The 22,280-nt window shown below is 37.1% G+C and overlaps 3 protein-coding genes and 2 long non-coding RNA genes across 6 annotated transcripts; 2 read left to right on the top strand and 3 right to left on the bottom strand.

Moving 5' to 3' along the window:
* Positions 1-2,155: 2,155 nt before the first annotated feature.
* On the top strand, positions 2,156-5,154 carry LOC130737977 (uncharacterized). 2 transcript variants are annotated; one of them, XR_009019066.1, is made up of 6 exons: positions 2,156-2,311; positions 2,454-2,513; positions 3,116-3,166; positions 3,423-3,542; positions 4,246-4,456; positions 4,906-5,154. It is a non-coding gene; the product is annotated as an uncharacterized LOC130737977 (long non-coding RNA). The 2 variants fall into 2 exon arrangements; XR_009019063.1 differs by having other exon boundaries at positions 4,246-5,154.
* A 463-nt stretch (positions 5,155-5,617) lies between these two features.
* On the bottom strand, positions 5,618-6,517 carry LOC130741903 (uncharacterized). The gene has a single exon (XM_057594429.1). It carries the CDS (start codon positions 6,515-6,517, stop codon positions 5,618-5,620), a length of 900 nt encoding a protein of 299 aa, XP_057450412.1.
* Positions 6,518-7,887: 1,370 nt separating this feature from the next.
* Positions 7,888-8,651, bottom strand: LOC130741887 (uncharacterized). Its single transcript, XM_057594427.1, has 3 exons — positions 8,646-8,651; positions 8,444-8,448; positions 7,888-8,332 (listed from the first exon to the last, which is right to left on the bottom strand). Exons 1-3 carry the CDS (start codon positions 8,649-8,651, stop codon positions 7,888-7,890), a joined length of 456 nt encoding a protein of 151 aa, XP_057450410.1.
* Positions 8,652-8,657: 6 nt separating this feature from the next.
* Positions 8,658-10,309, top strand: LOC130731965 (uncharacterized). The gene is made up of 3 exons (XR_009016900.1): positions 8,658-8,901; positions 9,535-9,584; positions 9,919-10,309. It is a non-coding gene; the product is annotated as an uncharacterized LOC130731965 (long non-coding RNA).
* Positions 10,310-10,809: 500 nt separating this feature from the next.
* On the bottom strand, positions 10,810-11,728 carry LOC130731964 (uncharacterized). Its single transcript, XM_057584118.1, has one exon. The coding sequence runs from the start codon at positions 11,723-11,725 to the stop codon at positions 10,853-10,855; it is 873 nt and encodes a 290-aa protein (XP_057440101.1). The 5' UTR covers positions 11,726-11,728; the 3' UTR covers positions 10,810-10,852.
* Between the last annotated feature and the right edge of the window lie 10,552 nt (positions 11,729-22,280).

Genomic DNA, 22,280 nt, shown 5'->3' with positions numbered 1-22,280 from the left:
AAACTTCAAAGTTATCAGTTCTGAAAACAAATTTGACAGCAATGATCCTAACGACATTCGTGACAACAATTCCTAAAAGCACGAAGTCAGATTATGACTTTTCGACAATAAAGTTTCGAAATGTGAGACAAAAAGATTTTGAAACAGTTTTTCAGATCCTGGACAACTGAATCACAATCGGCGATTACTGACAGAGGTTTTAGGCTCATGGGAACGTAAGGAACATAACCCAACCAAGAAATCAAGGAAATCAGACATTTTTAGAAAAAGCTCAAAACTGTGAGCACAGAAACGACTTCAGAAACGCAACAGAAACAGTAATCAGAGGTAAGAATCAAGCTAGTTACCTCGATACCTCGAAGTAGGGACGAACTGCACGAAGATTGGTCAAGGTTTCGCGAAAATCTCTCCTCCTCTTCTCCCCCTAGAACTCGCGGCCTCAAAGGTTGCAAATGAGAGGATTTTTGCTTTTTCGCGCTATTTATAGGCGGGTGAAATCGCGGGAAAATGAAAATTTCGCGATTCTGATTTTTGCAGCACGATCACCGAGGAATTCTAAGAGAGATTCTGGCGTCAGAATTCCAGAACTCAAAACAAATACCTAAGATTTGGGAAAAACGATATCCAAAATCCCAAAAGCGGTGTAAGTTAGTCTGTCCCGAAAAACTACTTTTTGCTATGATGCTCAAACGACAAAACTTCCCACTGAAGAAAGATTGGAAACGTCGAAACAAGTCTGGCATCGCGGACGGAATCTTCGTTAGAAGTCCCGAATAGAAAAAATCTTCATCCATCGCTCAAAACTAGGGTTTCGAAGCAAAGAAATTAGCGTCGGCGGACATCCGAAAAGTGGAACCTATCGTGCGTACAGTCCAGAGTTCCGAAATGAAACGCTGGTCGATGGAAAAATAAAGAGAATCTTTAAATTTTCCAAGAGTTCGAAATCTCACTTAAAACGTTACTCTATGGGCGAATTAGCCTATTCTGGACACGCTCGCCATAAGGCAGGTGTGCAGACGACTCGCACTAGCTCCGAAAGCAACAACGCAACATTCCTCGAGCAATTCCTGAACTTTCTTCTTCATTAATCTTTCTCAAATATCAAACTCCTGTCACGCTTACACTGATTCCACGCGTGAGTCGGAAATTAGCTTGTTCTGAAAATCCAGGTCTTACAAGTAGCGCAAGCAATTGGAGAAGAGGACGAGAGGAGCGATTGGAGCCACACACACACATCCAGACCGATGAATGCAACTGCATGAACATCAAAATGCATAAGAGTCCAAAAGCGAGCTGCAAAAGGGCAATCCCGGAGGCAATGCAACACACTTTCCTCAACTTGAGAGCACCGGCTACAGGTGGCATTATCCGCCATGCCACAATGATGTCTCACCTGGTTCGTAGGGAGAGAACCATGGCAGACCAGCCACCAGCATCACGCACTTGTGATGCACTTTGAGCTTCCAACCTGCCAATACCTGCACACTCTTTTATCTTATTATTATTATTATTATTATTATTATTATTATATTAACAAACTTAAAGCTAGAACTTTATGACTTAGTATTTTAAAAAATAAGGGACTGTTTGAACAATACAACTAAAAACACAATTGGTTGATATTTATAAAATATTTTCTTTGAAATTTTTTTGTGAAATATGACCAAAACAGAAAACAAACAAAAAAGACTCTAGCCGTTGGAGCTTGTTCATCACAAAGACACTAGTCGTTGATATGAAAATTTGATAAAAACACCAGAGTACCTTTCTCTTCATCATAAAAGCAGACAAGTGATTTCTTCTTTGAGACTTATGCACAAAGCTTTCTTGGCTTATTCTTTTTCAACATGAAGTATATTGATTTGACTTGTGGCTTTCTTTTAGTATAAGCTTTCTTGTTCAGAGCACCTTCTGCTTCTTGTCATCGTCTTGTGCTGCTTCTTTTGACGATATAGTGTATACGTGTGATTTCCTTAAATGCAATTCACATAATGATACATTTAAGAACAACACTTACACTCTTGAAAATTGCTATCATTTAAAATATAATAAATGATATGATTAGCGTTTGGACTTAACATAATGTTTAAACGTGTCGGATTTAAAGGTGGATAAAAAACCTACTTGAGAGAGTTAACATCACTAAAAAAAAATACATACTTATAAGAAAAGAAAAGAAAACAAACATACAGAATTGCCTCCCATTCGTGTGCGCGTTGTTCAGATTCAGCCTCCTCTTCTCGGCGGAGCTGGAGTCCTTCAATGCTTCCATGGCGGCGCACTCTCTCTATCGGAGTCCAAGTAGTCCAAGGTAAGGGAAGGATACCGAATTTCTCCACCAACTTGGAAAATCTGATTTCTCATTTTTCTAATTGGGGATGGTTTCCAAGATAATTTCGATACTTCACCACTGTTGAATGTTGATCAATGCCATTTTGTTCTTTCTTGTTTAGATGATCAGAAAGTTGCAGACTCTTGCTTCTGATGAATGAAATGGTGGATGGAGTTGAAGGGTAAGATGCTGAACCTGATAGGGTTAGACTTAGTCTCAATAAGGCACTTTTCATTTGAATCACTGTTCTAAATAGTAGAAACATCATCTATTTGTTATTCAATGTTGCAGAATTTTGATGTTCATTGCAGCTAAAAAAATTATTGTGCATAGTCAAGTGATCATAAAAGAATGTTATAATCTTTCAATGTGTTGAAATTGACACAAACTTCAGGAAGTTTCCAATAAGATTTATAACATGCTGATGCTAGTATGAGTATCCATAGGGATATTTCACTATCATGTAAAGTCTAGCAACTCTCTAGAATGTACTAATGATAAATAATGTTTACCGACATTATGAAGTTGGTTATGATGAGCCTATAAAAGGGTATAGGGTTTAGCCTCTCTTTCTTCATAATTGGGTGTGTTAATCATTAATTTAGTAGAAACTGTGGTATGTACCTACATGATGGAATTATGCACTAGTAGACAGCCATTGCTTTTTTGTTGTTTCTGATTCCTAATTTATTTTTTATTGTCAGTTATTCTTGTTACATAGGGGAGCTATGAATATCCTAAACTTGCTGACAGGTGAACTTCTTTTGTTTATTTACAACTCAGGATTTCTATTCAGAGGGAAACAAACTCATTTGGAGTTAGAATTAGCACAAGGTACCCTTCTCTCTCTTAGCTATGGTTGTATTGTCTCCCGCCTATTTCTTTTTGTATTGTCCTTGTCTTTAAGGTAGCTAATGTCAATGCATTTGAATTGATTGGCCTTATTTAATTAGTCAAAATTTAGCAGAAATTTGTTTCCATGGAATACTGAGAAGTTAGATACATTTATATTTCTTCTATTCATTGTTGTTTTATATCATTTCATTATATTGTGAATTCTGGATACGATTAATTCATGTTTTTCTTTCAGGGAGAGAAACTGGGAAATCGTCTTCAAGCTTCAGCATGCTGCAAACACTTGACTGCCTGTGCTTTCAATAATTGGGAGGGTACTGTGGACCACTTTGCCTTCGAAGTGAAGCTCGTATAAGTATGTAAACTATCCTATGGAAAATGATCTATGATTTTTGAGCAATTACTAATTGACAAAATATAGAAGCTAATCTATGATATTAACTTGTGTGATCAGATTCTTTGCCATCTTTAAATTTTGCAATCTACTTTTTCTTACATGAATTAGTAATATTTATCCTATGATTTTGATGCTTTATGCTAAATTTATTCTTTTGTTTTCTGTTAATTAATTACTACTAGAATTGGATAGGGTAAGTGTTCTTTTTAAATGTGGTACTTATTTTGGCAATAAGAAGAGCGATTCTTGGGGATCTGTAACTCCCAAATCTGAGAAGTAAATGAAGTATCTCAGCTAAGGAAGGTTAAAAAGCACACTAAATAGTGTCGGGTACAAGGGGTTGCTTAAAAACGCCGCTGAATGCTTGCAGTTGAAAGTAACTGCATGATTTTTGAAACCACTGGTAATTAACTTCAGAGGTTAGAAACCACACTAAACGTAGAAAAACATGTGTTGTCTGTATTAATGTATTAGGTTCACCTCATATTAGATGTATTAGGTTCACCTCGTAATAACATACAGTAAGAAATGTACTGATTGACTTAGATCAGCAACTTTATCCCATGTTTACTGAGAAATATATTTCTTCTATCATCGTTGTTTTATAATCATTTAATATTTTGTGAATTCTGGATTTGATTAATTCATGTTTTACTTTCAGGGAGGGAAACTGGGAAATTGTCTTGAAGCTTCAGCTTGCTGCAAAAACTTGCCTGTTAATTAATAACTAGAAATGGATAGGGTAAAGGTTCTTGTTATTTTGGCTATAAGGAGAGCGATTCTTGAGGATCTCTAACTTCCACAGCTGAGAAGTAAATAAAGTGTCGCGGCTAAGGAAGGTTAAAAAAACCCGCCCTGCTAAATAGTGGCAGGTACAAAGGGTTGCTTAAAAATGCCGCTGAATGCATTCGGTTGAAATTAACTGCATCATTTTTGAAACTGCTGCTAATTGACTTAAGGAGGTCCAAAACCCCGCTAGACGTAGCAAAAAATGTGTTTTTTGTAGTGATGTATATGCTTCACCTCATTTTAGATGTATTAGGTTCGCCTCATACTAACATACAGTAAGAAATGTACTGATTGACTTAGATCAGTAACTTTACCCCATGCTTACTATACCTATAACACCTTTCTTTCCTTATATCTCTTAGAAGTTTTATGGTGGGAGTCCCATAGAAATAGTAGTTGAAATTTGTTCTATGAGAAACTTATGGAAGTCCTAAAACATTTAATCCAGAACAAGAATGAATATTGTATGGAGGTAAAGAAATTTGGTTGTTATCCAATTCATTTTAATATATTTTCTATGGCTACTATGCAGGTGACTCCCAAAACATTGACTGATGTAAAGGGTGGCACTTTGATTTCCCATGAAGGAAGGGAACTTGCATGTAATTTTTCTTTATTTTGATGTTACGTATCAATAAATTTTCTAAATCACCAAAACATTGTTTCATTGTACCAGTTTAGCTTGTAATTAAACATTTCATATATTAGTTTTAGTGGGTGGAAATATGATGTGCAAACGATGAAGAGTTGAATATTGGATCATTTAAGTGATTAAATTTCATTTAGCACCTAGCTACCGCTTGATCTACTAGCAGGAGTTTATCCCATTTAAACATCATCTTGTGTTCAAGTATTGTGTTTGTAGATGTGTTGAATATTTCAAGGGAGATTTGGGAAATGATCCTAACTTATTAGAGCAAGATTATGTCACATAAACTAAAATGGATTGTAACACAGCACACGATCAAATTAAATATTTTCAAATGTATGTAGTATGTAGTACTTTTTTTCCCAACATACTTATTTTGACCTGGTAAAATGATGTCAAAAAAACAGAAGAGCTGGTAAATTTACATATTATATTTCATTGAATGAATAATGACTTGATATAACTCCATCTATTTGGGATATGGGAAAATGCGAGAGAAAAGAAGCTAAAATTAAGATTTAACCAAAATAGTTTGAAATCTAAACTCTAACAAGTAACTACTACTATTGAATTACAAGAAAGACATGACACAAAATCAAGTGTAATCAATCAAGGTGGGGATGGTGGAGACGTTGTAGCGACACAGAGGGCAAGTAGGACTTTTGATTAGCCACTGAACAAGACAATCTTTGTGAAACAAATGCTTGCAAGGTGTTGATGAAACCTCCATAGGACCATCACCAAGCTCAGTTAGACAAATACTACAACTATCCATGGCAGCACCTTTTTCCAACTTCACTTTCTTTAGGGACTCAGTGGCAATTGAAGTTGGCTCCATTTGATGTTGAACCACCATTTGATTTTGAAAATCTGCTGTGAGGGGCTCCCACATGCCAGGAACCATGATGGTGTGATCTTCATTGTGATATACCTCAGGAGCCATGATGCTGTGATCTCCATTGTCATGTAACTCTGGCATTCGATTTCGAACCCCTCTCGTGATGGACTCCAACATCATGTGCGTGATTTGATCATGATTATATAACTCACGAACAGTAATATTCAAAACAAAATTAAACCAAGTGAAATGTGGACTTTCATTGCAGTAACCGAAACCTGGAGGACAAATTTGGACCAATTCATTGGCCTGGTGTATCACATTCCTTGCCAGTGGTGGAATGAACTGTTCAGGAATGATATGATGAGAAGATAAGTTGGTTTCCAATCTTGAGAGAACATTTTCTTCTAATTCCTCCCAAGATTCACAGAAGAAGCTCACAGTTTCACTCTCAGATGAAGGAAGATCCAAGGTTGTTAAAGTAGAAGGCATATCTGGATGAATCAAATAGCATGGTTGACGTTTTACTCGAACTCGAATTTGGAAATAATGGCCATAGTAACGTTGCTGGAGAGTGCGACAATACTCTACGTCGTGCTCATTCAATCGTTGACACAAAAGCTTCCAAACAGTTTCAGTAGGCCTCGCCATCGCCATGATTATAGTAATCTTCAAGAATTGCTCTGACACAGTGAGAAGAGAAAAGAAAAGAGGGTAACAATTTCAATAGCATGAACAACTGAACAAGAATTAGAACGTTACACAAGTCACAAGGGATATGGACTATGGTACTTATAAACTGCACATTAATTTAATTATACCCTAAAAAATTAGGATCATTTTCTAAAGATGTGCTGGATAAAAAAGATATAGTCTCAATTTAAAAAGATATCGTCTCAATTTAAAAAGATATGGTTTTTTCCTATGAATAAACAAAGATACGGTTAACTTCCGTAAAAAAAAAAAAGATATCGACTCAATTAAAATAAATGTGCTGGATAAAAACTAAAAAGATATCGACACAATTAAAAATGATATGGTTAATAAATAACATAGAAAAATGAAAAAAAGGTGTGTTCTTTACTGTAATTATCACCAAAATGAGAAAAAAAAAGGCGTGTTTTTTAGTTTTCAAATTTTATAATTCTAAAATAACCCTTTACACTACAAAAGATAAAATAGTATTTTTACAAGGGCAATTTCTCCAGTACCCCGTGAGAGGGGTTTCATACCTTTATTTTATTTTTTATGTTTTTTTTGATAATATTTTTTAAAAATTTACGATCTAGTCTTTTATATGCTAAAAATTGAATTAAAGGGTATCATACTCTCATATTTTTAATGCTTATCGGAGCAACGCCATTTTACTAGCAGCAATGTAAAACTGCCACTGAATAATCCGTTATACACTTTTAAACACTTGAGTTTCTCTTGCGTAGCAGTGGTCTTTGTCTCGTTGTTTTCATTTTTCCGCTCAGACATACGCCAATTCTCATCCTATTTTGCTCTTGCTTTTCAATTCCATTTAGACAATGGGTCTCTGATCCATTGGGTACTCGTAAAAAATACCCACTATGGATAAGTAAAAACCTGCTTATAGGTATGGGGTTGGGCATATGTAAATACTCGGGAAAAGAAGTGTGTATTGGTGCAGGTATAGGTATTATAGTACCCAGCCTGCCCATACCCACACACTCTTTTATCTTCTTCTTCAATATTATTATATACATTTAGTAGTATATTAACAAACTTAGAGCTAGAACTTTATAGCTTAGTATTTTTAAAAAATAAGGGATTGTTTGGATTCCCCATTTTCTGTTTTCATTTTCAAAGAAAACATGCAATGCTACTGAAAACACAATTGGTTGATATTTATAAAATGTTTTCTTTGAAAATATTTTGTAAAATATGACCAAAACAGAAAACAAACAAAAAAGTCCTTTTTCATTTTCACTAAAAAGGAAAACGAGTTATCATCGCCTTCATCGCTGTCATCATCACCACCATTAACGTCCCAGCCACCACCTTCACCCTTTTGCACCATCACTGCCACCACCAACACTATTGCATCCATCATCACCGTCGTTGTCGCCACCACCACCATCACTTCTACCAATGCCATCATCGCCTCCACCACCAACTTCACCACAACCACCACCATCACCGTATTCACGACCATCGTCGTCTTTGTCGCCATCGCCGCCACTGCCACTACCATCGTCACCGCCGCCTTTGTCGCTTCCACCACCACTACGACCACCAACTAATGAGATGATCGTGGAAGTTGGTTGTGGTGGCGATGGTGGCAATGGCGGTGGAGGTGGAGGAGTGGTGGGTGGGAAAGAGGTGAAGGTGATTTTGGCGGTGGTGGCGGTGACGAAGTTGGTGGTTGTAGCAGCGATGGTGGTGGTGGCAGCGGCGGCGACGACGACGACGACGAATGCAATGACAGCAGCGATGACAAAATTGAAACTGAAAACATAAAGTCAAAACAAACATGTTTTCTAAATTTTAAAAATTTGAAAATAAAAAGTATTTTCAGAAAATGAAAATAAAAATAGGAAATGTTTTCTGTAATCAAACAGGCCCTAAGTATACAAGTAAGGTCTTAATATTATATTTGATGTTGCTATAATCAGCTTATTTCTAAATTAAGTAAGTTAGTAGCCTACAACTTTATAATTGTTTTAAAAAATATGAAACAAATTTATAATTAAAATAAAAACCCAATAACCCCAAATTAATTAATTAAAATTAAACTTATTAAGTAAAAAATAAAAATCACAACCATCTTTTCAGAAAAACAACCTTTCTACCCTCTTCATCATGATCATCATCTTGTACCATCTTTTCTCCATCTTGACATCAACACCCCACCCGCCACTATAAACCTCCACCTTCCTCTGTAGGAGGGCCTTTTCTTGAATTGCCTTCCTTTCGTATGCGCGTTGTTCAGATTCAGCCTCCTCTTCTCGGCTTCCGCGGCGGCGCTCTCTCTCTCGGAGTCCAAGTAGTGCCTCGAAATGTGTTGCTGGATTTTGGTAAGGGAAGGATACCGAATTTCTCCACCAAATTGAAAAATCTGATTTCTCAGTTTTCTAATTGGGGATGGTTTCGAACATAATTTTGATACTTCACCACTGTTGAATGTTGATCAATGTCATTTTTTGATCTGTGCGAAATATTGCTCTTGGTATATATATTCTCACTAGAGATGCATGCAGTTATGTAGATTATTTTGCCTATTCAAGTATGTTTCACAATGCCTATTTAGTATTAAATACTAATGATGCTGCACTCATTATTTTGTTGCGCTGTGCCCCAAACTAGTCCTTCCTTGCCTATTATTGTTGCTCTTTTACTGATAACAAATTATAACTGATGCTGCATTGCTCTAATGTGGTTTATGGATGCTCTGTTTAAGTGATTATGGTCCCTAAAACCCACATCCAAACTAGGTAGAGATCTTCCGTTGAGCCAAACTGTGGTATGTACCTACATGATGGAATTATGCACTTGTAGACAGCCATTGCGCGCTATTTTGTTGTTTCTGATTCCTGATTTATAACTGTGGTCTTGCGAGCTTTTTTCTTCTTCTTGAAGCTGAGTTTATATTATGTGTTGTTGGAGTACTTGCTGACAGGTGAACTTTTTTTTGTTAATTTACAACTCAGGATTTCTATTCAGAGGGAAACAAACTCATTTGGAGTTGAATTAGCACAAGGTGCCCTTCTCTCTCTTAGCTCTATGGTTTTATTTTCTCTAGCCAATTTCTTTTTGCATTGTCCTTGTCTTTAAGGTAGCTAATATCAATGCATTTGAATTGATTGGCCTTATTTTATTAGTCAAAATTTAGCAGAAATTTGTTTCCATGGAATACAGAGAAGTTAGATACATTTATATTCCTTCTATCGTTGTTTTATAATCATTTAATATATGGCTAAGCGATCCTACTCACATTAGACCCATTGTTCCGGTGGTTTGGCCAATAGTGGGCCAAGAAATATTAAATGGTGTTTGTGAATTCTGGATTTGATTAATTCATGTTTTTCTTTCAGGGAGGGAAACTGGGAAAAGGGAGGGAAACTGGGAAATCGTCTTCAAGCTTCAGCTTGCTGCAAACACTTGACTGCCTTTGACTGCCTATGCTTTCGATAATTGGAAGGGTACGGATCAGTGGACCACTTTGTCTTCGAAGCGAAGCTCATATGAGTATTTAAATTATCATATGGAGTCACTTATTTATAAAATGATCTATCAGTTTTTAGCATTTACTAATTGACAATGTTTCTGATTTTGTATTAGTATCTTTTGCCTACAAACACAAATGCATATTGTGTGCTTAACATTTTCCTACAAACACAAATGCATATTGTGTGCTTAACATGGAAGTTTTTTAACTTCTAATCACAATCATTCTAGATTGCAGTTGCTCTGGCAGTTGAGCAATTACCAAAGGGCTCTCTGTTGTTTTTACAAGTTAGTTTACAACGTGAGTATGTGACTTTTCTTTGTTGTCATTTTTCTTAAAAGCCATGATATCTTTCAGATATTTTAATTTTGATTAGTTATTGTGAATAATTAGAAGCTTAAAAATCAATTAACTACCCTATATAAATGAAATTAATTAATAGTTAGCACCTAGCTACTGCTTGATCAACTAGCATCTTGTGTTCAAGTATTGTGTTTGTAGATGTGTTGGATATTTGAAGGGAGACTGGGGGAATGATCATAACTTATTAGAGCAAGATTATGTCACATAAACTAAAATGGATTGTAACACAGCACACGAGCAAATTAATTATTTTCAAATGTATGTAGTATTTTTTTTCTCAACATGCTTATTTTGACCTGGTAAATTTTCACTGAATGAATAATGACATAGAGAAAAAAAGCGAAAAATAATATTTAAGAGAGAAAGAGAGTCAACCAAAATAGTTTGAAATCTAAACTCTAACAACTATTGAATTACAAGAAAGACATGACAAAAAATCAAGTGTAATCAATCAAGGTGGGGATGGCGCAGCGACACAAAGGGCAAGTAGGGCTTTTGATTAGCCACTGAACAAGACAATCTTGGTGAAACACATGCTTGCAAGGTGTTGATGAAACTGCCCTAGCACCATCACCAAGCTCTGTTAGACAAATACTACAACTTTCCATGGCAGCACCTTCTTCCAACTTAACTTTCTTTAGGGATTCAATGGCAATTGAAGTAGGAGCCATTTCAAGGGGCTCCCACGTGAGGGTGTAATCTACACTGTTAGATAACTCAGAAAGCATGTCATATAACTCAGAATCCATGAAGTGATCTTCATTGTGATACAACTCAGGAACCCTGATGTCATCTTGATTGTCACCTAACTCAGAAGCCATTTGGGTGACGGACTGCCACATTATGTTCCTGATGATGAGATCTTGATCTTCAATTAACTCAGGAACAGTAATATCCAGAACAAACTTAAACCAAGTCAAGTGCGGACTCTCATAACCGTAACCGAAACCTGGAGGACAACCTTGGACCAATTCATTGGCATATTGTATCACATTCTGTGCCAGTGATGGAATGAACTCTGCAGGAATGATATGATTATAAGATAAGTTGCTTTCAAATCTTGATAGACCATTTTCTCGTATATCATCCCAAGATTCGATGATGAAGCTCCTAATGTCACACTCAATTGAAGGAGGGTTCACGGCTGTTAAAGTAGAAGGCATATTTGGATGAAGCAAAAAGCATGGTTCCCGTCTTACTCGAACTTTCATTTGGAAATAATTCCCAATGAGATGTTGCTGGAGATAGCGACAACACTCTACGTCAAGCTCATTCAATTGGACACACTGGAGATTCCAGACAGGTGCCATGGGCCTCGCCACCGCCATGATAATACTAATCTTCAAGATTCAAGAATTGCTCTGTCACAATGAGAAAAGAAAGAGGGTAACAATTTCAATCGCAATACACAAGTCACAAGTGACACCAATTTTGATACTTATAAGCTGCACATTTAATTCTACCCTAAAAAAATTCGGACCACATTCCTAAGGATGTGCTGGATGATATTAAGAATAAAAAGATATCGACTCAATTTAAAAGATATGGTTAATGATAACATAACCGTTATGAGATCAAAATTCGAAGATATTGCTAAATTTGGTTTTAAAATAGAGAAAATGTCATCGTTAAAATAAGACAAGCAGATCAAAATCTAATAATACCAAAAATCAAAATTATTATATATTAATAAATAAAGATTAGATTACATTAAATATTTTGATATTACTGTAATTATCACAAAAATAAGAAAAAAGGCCTGGTTTTTTCTCAAATTTTATAATTTCAAAACAACCCTTTACAGTACAAAAAATAAAATAGTAATTTCACTAGAGGAATTTCTCTAATACCCCTCTAAAAGTGTAACGGTTTCATACATTTTCCTTAATTTGTTACTCCCTCCGTTCCTATATATAAGTCACAAATAACTAATTCTCTTAGATTAAGAAAAGTAGTTACTAGTAATCAATTTGTAAAAAAAATGATTTACTTTCCTACATTACCCATATTTACTTTCCTATGATTTTCTCTCTCCAAGTTAATACTTCTAAAGTTTATCATCTCTTTCATATTAAATATGAGGGTGAACTTGGAAAAAATTATTTAATGTTTCCTAGATATTAGAAAGTGACTTATATTTTGTAACAAAGTTCTTTCAAAAAATATGACTTATAATTGGGAACGGAGGGAGTATTTTTTTCTCTATATTTTCTTAAAATTTACAATCTAGTCCATTATATGCTAAAAATTGAATCTATCATGTTATCTAATAAAGTAGAGTCATCGTTCTAAGCTGTAAGACACTCTAATTCAAAACTCACTTTCACAATAAGTCACGACTGTCACGTCTTCACTTTTCAAGTATATCAATCTGGTTTTAAAAAAAAAAGTATATCAATCAGTTTTCAAGCTTCTAAAAAAACATCAATCAGTTTTCAATTTCATTTAATTTCCAATTTTCATTATCTTATCCTACGTGTTTCATTCCACATAAATCTCGTATCATTCTTTTTTCCTTCCCTCATATCCCTCATTCAATTCCGTAAACACTAGAACAAAAAATCTCAAAAAATTTCTTACATCCGATCCATTTTTAATTCAAGCCCAGGGAACTCACCCTCAAATCTCTCTCCCAAATCTCGCACTACTCAATATATTTGTCAAATCCCTCCTTCAAATTCTAAATTCATATCATTATGGATTTCAAACAAATATAGGAAAATCTTAAATTTTTTCTTCCCTCTGGTCCCTTTTTCAGGCGATTATTTTTTCTTGATATATGACAATACCACATGTTTCAAATATTTATTAATTTTTTACAATTACTTAAAAACAATACTTAAAATAAAAATAGTATAAGCTTATACAATACGTTATGAGTTTATTCATTGTTTGGTGCTAACATTGTATTATATAAACTTATACATTAATCATTTCTTATACATTAAGGCTATGTTTGGCATACCTAGCTGATAAGCTAGCTGAAAAGTGAAAAACTAACTGAATGCTGAAAGTTTATAAGTTAGCTGGAAGCTGAAAGCTGATAGCTGAAAAGCTACCTGATTATAAAAATGTGTTTGGTAAAATTAGTTGTTAAACAAGCTGAAACTGTAATGACATAAAAGGGCATACTTGTATAATTCATTTTGCATTCAACATTATTTTATTTACACATCAATACATATATTGTATTAAAATAATTGTCATTTTAAATATTTTAATTCAGTTTAAATTATTTATCATCTAAAAAATATAATATTAATTTTTAATTTATTTTCTTTTTTATATTTTTAATAATTTAAATAGATAAAATATATAAATTTATAATTTAATTTAATGAATTAAGTTTATATTTTTCTAAATTAGAAAAATATTTTTGAAAATTTTATATTAACAATTAATTCAAAAAAAATTGAGTTTAGTGTTTTTATAAATATTGAAAAGGTAATGATAGAATTTCATTAAAATGATAAGTATAAAAATGAGGATAAATACAATAAGTTTTAAGCTTTAAGCTATAAGGTAACTTAATAAAAAAGCTTTAAGCTATTGACATGGCATGCCAAACACAATCTAAAATGATGGATTATTTAATCCATCTTATCGACGATGGATAAGACATTGATAATAGTGTGACGTACAAACTACATGAAAAATTTAATCCACTACCACCACAACCCTCCACCATTGCCACAACCACCACCCTCCAATCACCACCACCACAATCGCCTCCACCATCACTGTCGCCACTGTCGTTGCCGCTATCGCCTCCACCACCACCCTCCACCACTGCCCCCATTGTCGCCGCCATCACCCTCCACCCCTACTACCACCGCCGCCTCCACCACTTTCTCTACCGATGTTGTCGTCATCGCCATCACCATTGTTACCGCCAGTACCACCCACCACTACCGCCACCGCCACCAATGCCTCCACCACCTCAACTGTCATCATTATCGCCACTGCCACTACATATTGTCATGTCTCACCACCACTACTACCTCCACAAACGTTGCCACCACCATCATCACCATCACCTTCTAACACCATCACTGTTGCCTCCATCACCTGAACCACCACTACCATACAACACCGCTAGCACCGCAATACTCTCCACCACCACCACTACAACCACCACCGTCCACCACCATTGTCATCGCCATCACCACTACCAACCGCCACGACCTACCACCACCACAACTACCTCCCTCGCCACCACTCAACATCATCATTTCCACCTCTACAACAACCACCATATCGACCACCCTCCATCACCGACACCGCTATTTTCGCAGCTACCTCGGCCGCCACCACTATCTTTACCACGCACTAACACCATCCTCATTTTTTCAATATTTATCATTCAATATTTTATGAAACATAGGTTTACATTAATTTAAACGAAATGATAAGTTTATACAGTGTATGACCAAACGATATATAACATTATCATACCTAATACCATCGCACCTTAAACTATCAGACTTTACACAATACAACATACTAAACATGCCCTTAAAACTACACGCGCATTGCACAGGAAAAGCAATGCCCTTTTATTGGCAATCTTTTCTGGCGGCCATGTTAAAACCGCCAATCAATAATTCATCATACAATATTAAACACTTGAGTTTCCCTGTGGTCTCTGTCTCAGGCTTTGTTTGGATTGGGGGGAGGGGATGGAGTGGAGTGGAATTGAGGGGATGGAGTGAAGGATCCATTGTTTGTTTTAATTAAAAGATGATGGAATCCAATGGAGCACAGTGGCACATGCTCCATCCCATTCCATTGTTTTCCCTTACTTTTGTTCCCCTCCAAATCGGGTGGAATGGGATGGAGCAAATATTTGCTGAACCATTAAAATTCTGAAAATACCAATATACCCCGTGTTAATCCCACCAATTTACCACAATATTAATCTAGCCTTGCTCTGCAACTCGAACCGAGGTAACAACAGAGAATACCATGTTGTACACGCACCAGCTACAGCCAACATGAGACTTCACAAATGGAAACAACAAAACATAATTGAGAATGTTGTTAATTTGGATTTGGATCCTCCTAACATGTTTTTTTCTTTGACTTCGATGTACCCTGATTTTGTAAATCGTTTGCCTCCTGTAGAACTCCATGGATGCACCTAACATGTTTCTTTAAGTTGAGTGTGTGAATTCTTAGTTAACCAATCATATCATCACATACTCACAGTATTTGGATTAAAAATATCAAATAGTGCAATTAATATTTTTATAATAAAGGGTAAAACAGGAATAATAAAATTATAATTGTTCCGTTCCGTTCACTATCCAAACAATAAAGTGGTAAATTTGTTCCGCTCCATCATAAAATATCTAAACAATGGTAAGAGACTTTTACTCCGCTCCATCCCATTCCATTCCGTTCCATTATATTTCATTCCATTCCATTCCGCTCCATTAAGTTCCATCAATCCAAACATAACCTCAGTGTTTCCATTTTCCCACTGAGACAACGCCATTTCTCATCCTATTTTGCTCTTGCTTTTCAATTCCATTGAAGATAATTCCACTTTCTTTCACTTCTCTCTTTCGATCGCTGCAAAATCTAGGGTTTCTTGAAGTTCATTGCTTCCCCTGCCAATTTTGACTTGTAATCCATCGTCATTCCATTCTCTAAATCCCTCCTCTTCTTCTCGTGATTCTCATCAACCTACATTTTGCTTCTTCCTGATGCAGGCTCAGATTTTATAGGTTGATGTGTTGTTAATTCTGCTCGATTGTTTCATTTCTGGAAACGGTGTATGCCATCTCCAGATTACGACGATGATGATTGCTAGAACATTGCTTTTTCACCGAAGAAGGTAATTGCTTTCATGAATCTGTTCATAACTTCATATCATATAGTATAAACAGTGTTATCAATTATCTCTTTGTGAATCTGTTAGTATAAAGATGTTTAGTAGCTGAAATGAAGTATATCCCTCTTTGGTATTCCTATTGATGATGACACATTTCTTAATTGTGTAGCATCTTTTAAAGTAATAAGTTTTACTTTCTCTTTTGAAATTTTAGTAATTCATGTTTGGTTTTCAATTTATAATACTGCTATATCCTGTCAGGAAACAATTTTAGTATCTTTCAACTGCTTACTTTCAATGTTTTCTTAAATTTTCTTGAACAGGCAGTGTTGAAGTTGTGGCCATTTTCTCACCAAATATCATAATTTGGTCAGTGTGCAGAATAATTTTATAATATAGTGATTACTGTTGAAAACTCAGAACTCTGTAAATCTAATTCTCATTCATTTCAAAGGTTATGATACAATAGACCATAGTTCAGTACTTATAGAAGAATATAAAGCTTGATGAACAAGCTAACAATTCTAACAAACTCTAACAACTAACTCTTAATTCTGTTATGCCAGCTAAGCTTGACAGCTAAGCAAGCATAACTAACACACTAACTCAGCTACAATCAGTAGCTTTACTTAACACGAGTAGTATACTCTAATACACCCCTGCAAACTCAAGGTGGGGGAGAAGGAACCCGCTCAAGCACCTTGAGTTTGGAACGAAGATACTCAAACCTAGTAGGGGAAAGAGCTTTGGTGAATATGTCAGCAATCTGGTCTTCAGAAGGAATGTGATGAACAAAAAGAGTCTTGTCAAGAACCTTTTCCCTCACAAAGAAGATATCAAGCTCCATATGTTTGGTGCGAGTATGAAGAACAGGATTATGAGTGAGAGCAACTGCACCCATATTATCACAAAATACTCGAGGTGGAGAAAAGGGAACCTGAAGCTCTTGCAATAATGACTGAACCCAAAGTAATTCTGCTGATGTATTGGCCAGGCTGCGATATTCTGCCTCTGTGCTAGATCTAGCAACCAAGGTCTGTTTCTTGGAGCTCCAAGAGACCAAATTTGGACCAAAAAAGACACAAGTGCCCGAGGTTGATCGTCTGTCATCAGGGTCAGATCCCCAGTCAGCATCACAAAAGGCCACAAGAGGGACAGAAGTGTGTAAGGAACAAGGCCTAAGGTGAAGACCATGATGTATGGTGCCTTTAAGTTACCTAAGTATTCTTTTGACAGCCTTCCAATGATCCTCCAAGGGCTGGCTGAGGAATTGGCAAACCTTATTCACTGCAAAGCTAATCTCTGGTCTTGTCAAAGTAGCATACTGCAGAGCACCAACAATAGACCTGTACAATGTTGGATCTGCAAAATAATCTGAGCCATATTTGCTCAACTTAGCACCTCCAATCATGGGAGTAGATATGCCTTTGGCCTCCCCCATTTCTGCTCTCTCAAGCAAATCATTGATGTATTTTGTTTGTGTAAGAAGTAAGGATCTGTCCTTCAAATGATGAACTTGAACACCTAGGAAATAGTCTAGCTGCCCCAACTGCTTCAAAGAAAATTCTGAATCAAGATTCTTCACCACTTGTTGAACTAATGGCAGTGAATTCCCAGTAATAATAATGTCATCTACATAAACAAGAATGTAGATAACACAACCTTTGGTGTAGAAAGTGAACAAGGAAGGATCACATTTGCTAGGAGTGAAACCATACTTAACTAGAGCTGCCCTTAACCTTTCAAACCAAGCTCTTGGGGCTTGTTTGAGGCCATAGAGAGCCTTGTGCAGTCTGCACACAAAAGACTTGTCTTTACAAAGAAAACCAGAGGGTTGTGTCATGTAGACCTCCTCTTGAAGTGCCCCATTAAGAAAAGCATTATTCACATCAAGTTGATGAATGTGCCACTTCTTAGTGATAGCCAAGCTGAGGATTATGCGAATAGTAATTGGCTTTACCACTGGAGAAAAAGTTTCTGAGTAGTCAAACCCTTTCACTTGGTGATATCCTTTGGCCACCAACCTTGCTTTGTATCTATTAATTGTCCCATCAGCATTCTCTTTAACCCTAAATACCCATTTGCAGCCAATAGGCTTTCGATCCTTAGGGAGTGGAACCAAAGTCCAGGTTCCATTGGCCATCAAGGCATCATATTCAGCTTGCATAGCAGCCTTCCACTTAGGATCCTTTAATGCTTGAGTAGAGTTTGTAGGTTCTGCTTGGGTTAGGAGAAGTGTGGGAAATAATCTGGGCATGACAATACCAGATTTTGCCCTTGTTTGCATGGGATGAACATTCCCAATGGGCTGAGCAATTGCACCAGTAGAAGAAGAAGTTGCAGAATTATTATGACCTGGCTGTGCTGATCCAGAAGATGATCCATGACTAGGTGAGTGACTAGGCTGCTGCTGAACTGAAAAACCACTGGGATGAGTGTCCCCTGAAGAGGGAGGTGAAAGTGGAGGAGCATTAACAGCTTGAGGTGGACCATGAACAGCAGCTGGTACCAGAGAAATAATAGAAGAAAGCCCTTGATCTGGGTGAGGAACCTCTGAGGAAGTGAACATGTGTGGATAGGGAAAGTTGAATTCATCAAAAACCACATCCCTTGAGATATAAATTTTGCCTTCATTGTCCATACACTTATAACCTTGATGTTGTGATGAATAGCCCATGAACACACAAAGCTTAGACCTCAGAGACAACTTGGATTGTGTGTAAGGCCTCAAATGTGGGTAACAAGCACAGCCAAAAACTCTAAGTAGCTTGTAATCAGGTTGTGTATTAAAAAGCTTAAGGTAAGGACTTGCATTGCCTAAAACAGAGGTAGGCAATCTGTTAATGAGAAACACAGCTGCAAGAAAAGCTTGATCCCAAAATTGATATGGCAAATGAGCATGTGCTAGCAAGGAAAGGCCAGTTTCAACAATATGGCGATGTTTCCTCTCCACACTACCATTTTGGTGATGTGTATAGGGACATGTCAACCTATGAACAATCCCTGACTTTGTAAAATAGGAAGTAAGGGGTTTAAACTCTGTGCCATTGTCAGTTTGAATAGACTTAAGTTTCTTGCTAAATTTCAATTCTACCATAGCTTGAAACTGTAGAAATGTGGAACAAGTATCAGATTTCTTTCTCATAGGAAAGATCCATGTGAAACGAGAAAAGGCATCCACACAAGTAAGAAAATAAGAAAAACCACAAGAAGACTCAATAGAGGAGGGCCCCCATAAATCAGCAAAAATTAGCTCTAGAGGAGAGGAGTAAACAGTAGTAGAAGAATGAGATGGCAAGCGATGAGACTTAGAAAGACAACAAGCTGAACAAACATTGAACTTTGTTTTATTAGGAACTTGAATATTACAAGAGGTTAAAGCTAAATGCAAAGCCTCATGATGAGGATGACCTAATCTAGAATGCCACAAACCATAAGAGGTTGGGCTTACAATAGCAGAAGATGAAACTATAGACTTAGGACTAAGACTAGGTGTAGTAGAGCTAGATAATGCAGCTGACAAAGCAGAAACTGAGTCTGAAACAGCCACTGGAGACAAAGAAGCAGAAGCTGGAATAGGAGATGTCTTGGAAAGGGAAGGAGTATGCATGCCTTCAAAGACATACAAGCCATCTGGTCCAACATGACCTTGAAGAAGAACTCTAGATGTGACCTGACATTTAACAACACAGAAAGAAGGGTGAAATTCAAAATAAACATGATTGTCCCTTGCAAACTTACTTACACTAACCAAATTCTTGGTGATATTGGGAACTAGAAGCAGATTTTTAAGAGTGAGTGTGGTTGTATTATGATAAGGAGAAGGAAAAGAAGCAGATCCTATAGAGAGGATTGGCAAACCTTGTCCATTCCCCATGAAGATGTGGTCATTACCAGTGAGGGAGACACTATCTGAGATGACTGAGGAGTCATTTGTCACATGGTGAGTAGCACCAGAATCAGGGAACCAAGTGCTCAGGTTTGCTGAAGCAGATCCTCCAGCCTGTGATGTGCCAGTAAGCATAGCTTGTGGAGGCCTTGCAATGGAATTTCCAGGCCTCTGTCCTCCATTGTTGAACTGAGAAGGAAAATTACTCCATGGAGTACCAGCAAAGGAACTAAATCCAAACTGTTGAGGACCAAAAGGAAAACCAGAGAATGAATTTCCATGACCAAACTGTTGTTGCTGACCAAACTGAGTGGGAAAACCAAACTGAGGAGATCCACAGTAAGGTGAGAAGCCAAACTGAGGCATAGGCATCATAGGAAAATTAGGAAACTGCATTCCATAGCCTGAGTTCATTCCAGAAATGCCAGAAGAAGGAGTGGATGAAGATGAAGAACCACGATAGTAACAAACAGTAGCATCATGTCCATACTTCTTACAAATCTGACACTGAACGCTGCGATTATTACCTCTACCTCCTCCACGGCCATTGTAGCCACCACGAGAGTTGTTTCCACCATTGTTGCTAGTGTAGCCACCACGTCCACGCGATTCATAGGATCCAGTGCGATCATCACTGCGATCATCATAAGAACGATCCTTATAGGAAGAATCGACAGATCCAGAAGCATAATTTGCTTCAGAGGCCACCGGCGACGGTGTCGACAGCGGAGGTTGAGTCGCTGGTGGCGGTGGAGCCTGAGTAAGGAGCGCCGACAGAGGATTTGTCGAGATCTGGCGAGTACGAGCGCGATCGAGACGCGCTTCATGTGCGATAATCATCGCTTCAACCTGCGAAATCGAACTCGGTGATTCACGATTGTACACAATCGTTTGAAGATGACTGTATTCCTCAGGCAAGCCATCAAACACTGCTTCCAAGTGTTCACGATAGGAGATTGGATCTCCAATCGTGATTAGCGCATTAACAATCGACTTAATACGCTTGAGATACTCAGAACACGACTTCGATCCCTTGGAGATGGATCGAATCTCAGATCTCAGTTGTGTGGACTGCGCGAGAGCGTGTGCGTGGAAGAATTCGAGTACTGCTTCCCAGACTTGCCAGGACTGAGAGAAATTCACCACAGTAGGAAGCACTGATGGTGAAAGCGAAGAAAGTAACCACGTAAACAGAGCAGAATCTTGCTGCTCCCAGACTTGATATGCAGGATTCTCCACTGCATTCACACGATCTTCTTCAGTGAGAAATCGTGGTGGAATCTCAGGATGAGAAAGGAAACTCTGCAACCTGTGAGTGCGAACGATCCCTTCCACATGCTGCTTCCATGAAAGAAAATTTGTATCATCAAGCTTCAACGTAAGCTTGTGAACAAGCGTGGATGAACTCAACTGCGGTTGAGCCACTGGAACTGGAATCGGGATCGGAATCTCTGGAATTTCGTCAGCCATGACGAAGAAGAAGGAGAAGAAAAGAAAATCGAGAGAGATCTCAAGGATCGTGACCTGCTCTTGATACCATGTTGAAAACTCAGAACTCTGTAAATCTAATTCTCATTCATTTCAAAGGTTATGATACAATAGACCATAGTTCAGTACTTATAGAAGAATATAAAGCTTGATGAACAAGCTAACAATTCTAACAAACTCTAACAACTAACTCTTAATTCTGTTATGCCAGCTAAGCTTGACAGCTAAGCAAGCATAACTAACACACTAACTCAGCTACAATCAGTAGCTTTACTTAACACGAGTAGTATACTCTAATAATTACTGAGAATTTAATGTGTATGCAGGTTGGAGCATAAACCAGACAGGACTCAAAGAAAATAATGTTGCTACATGAAAATGTGAAGATGTAATGGCTGCAGGGAATATTGATTTTGCAAAGGTACTTAATTGATTGAGCATTGCGTAGTTTTTTAGCTTACCTGCTAGTAATTTTGCTAATCTCTAACTGCCCGCCTGAAGCATCTGATAAATTAAACTAAGGTTCGTTTAAATTGCTGGCATCTTTACATTGGAATCTAGGTATTAATCTTTGAATGCCAACATGATCCGAAATAAAGGTTTCCTGATAATTCAATAATTGTATGTGGGTGTTGTATGGATGTTTTGACAA

The sequence above is a fragment of the Lotus japonicus genome, chromosome 1 (genome assembly GCF_012489685.1).
Source record: "Lotus japonicus ecotype B-129 chromosome 1, LjGifu_v1.2".
NCBI classification, from domain to species: Eukaryota; Viridiplantae; Streptophyta; class Magnoliopsida; order Fabales; family Fabaceae; genus Lotus; species Lotus japonicus.
The sequence above is the reverse complement of the archived record's forward strand: the minus strand, read 5'-3'. Positions and strand labels throughout refer to the sequence as shown.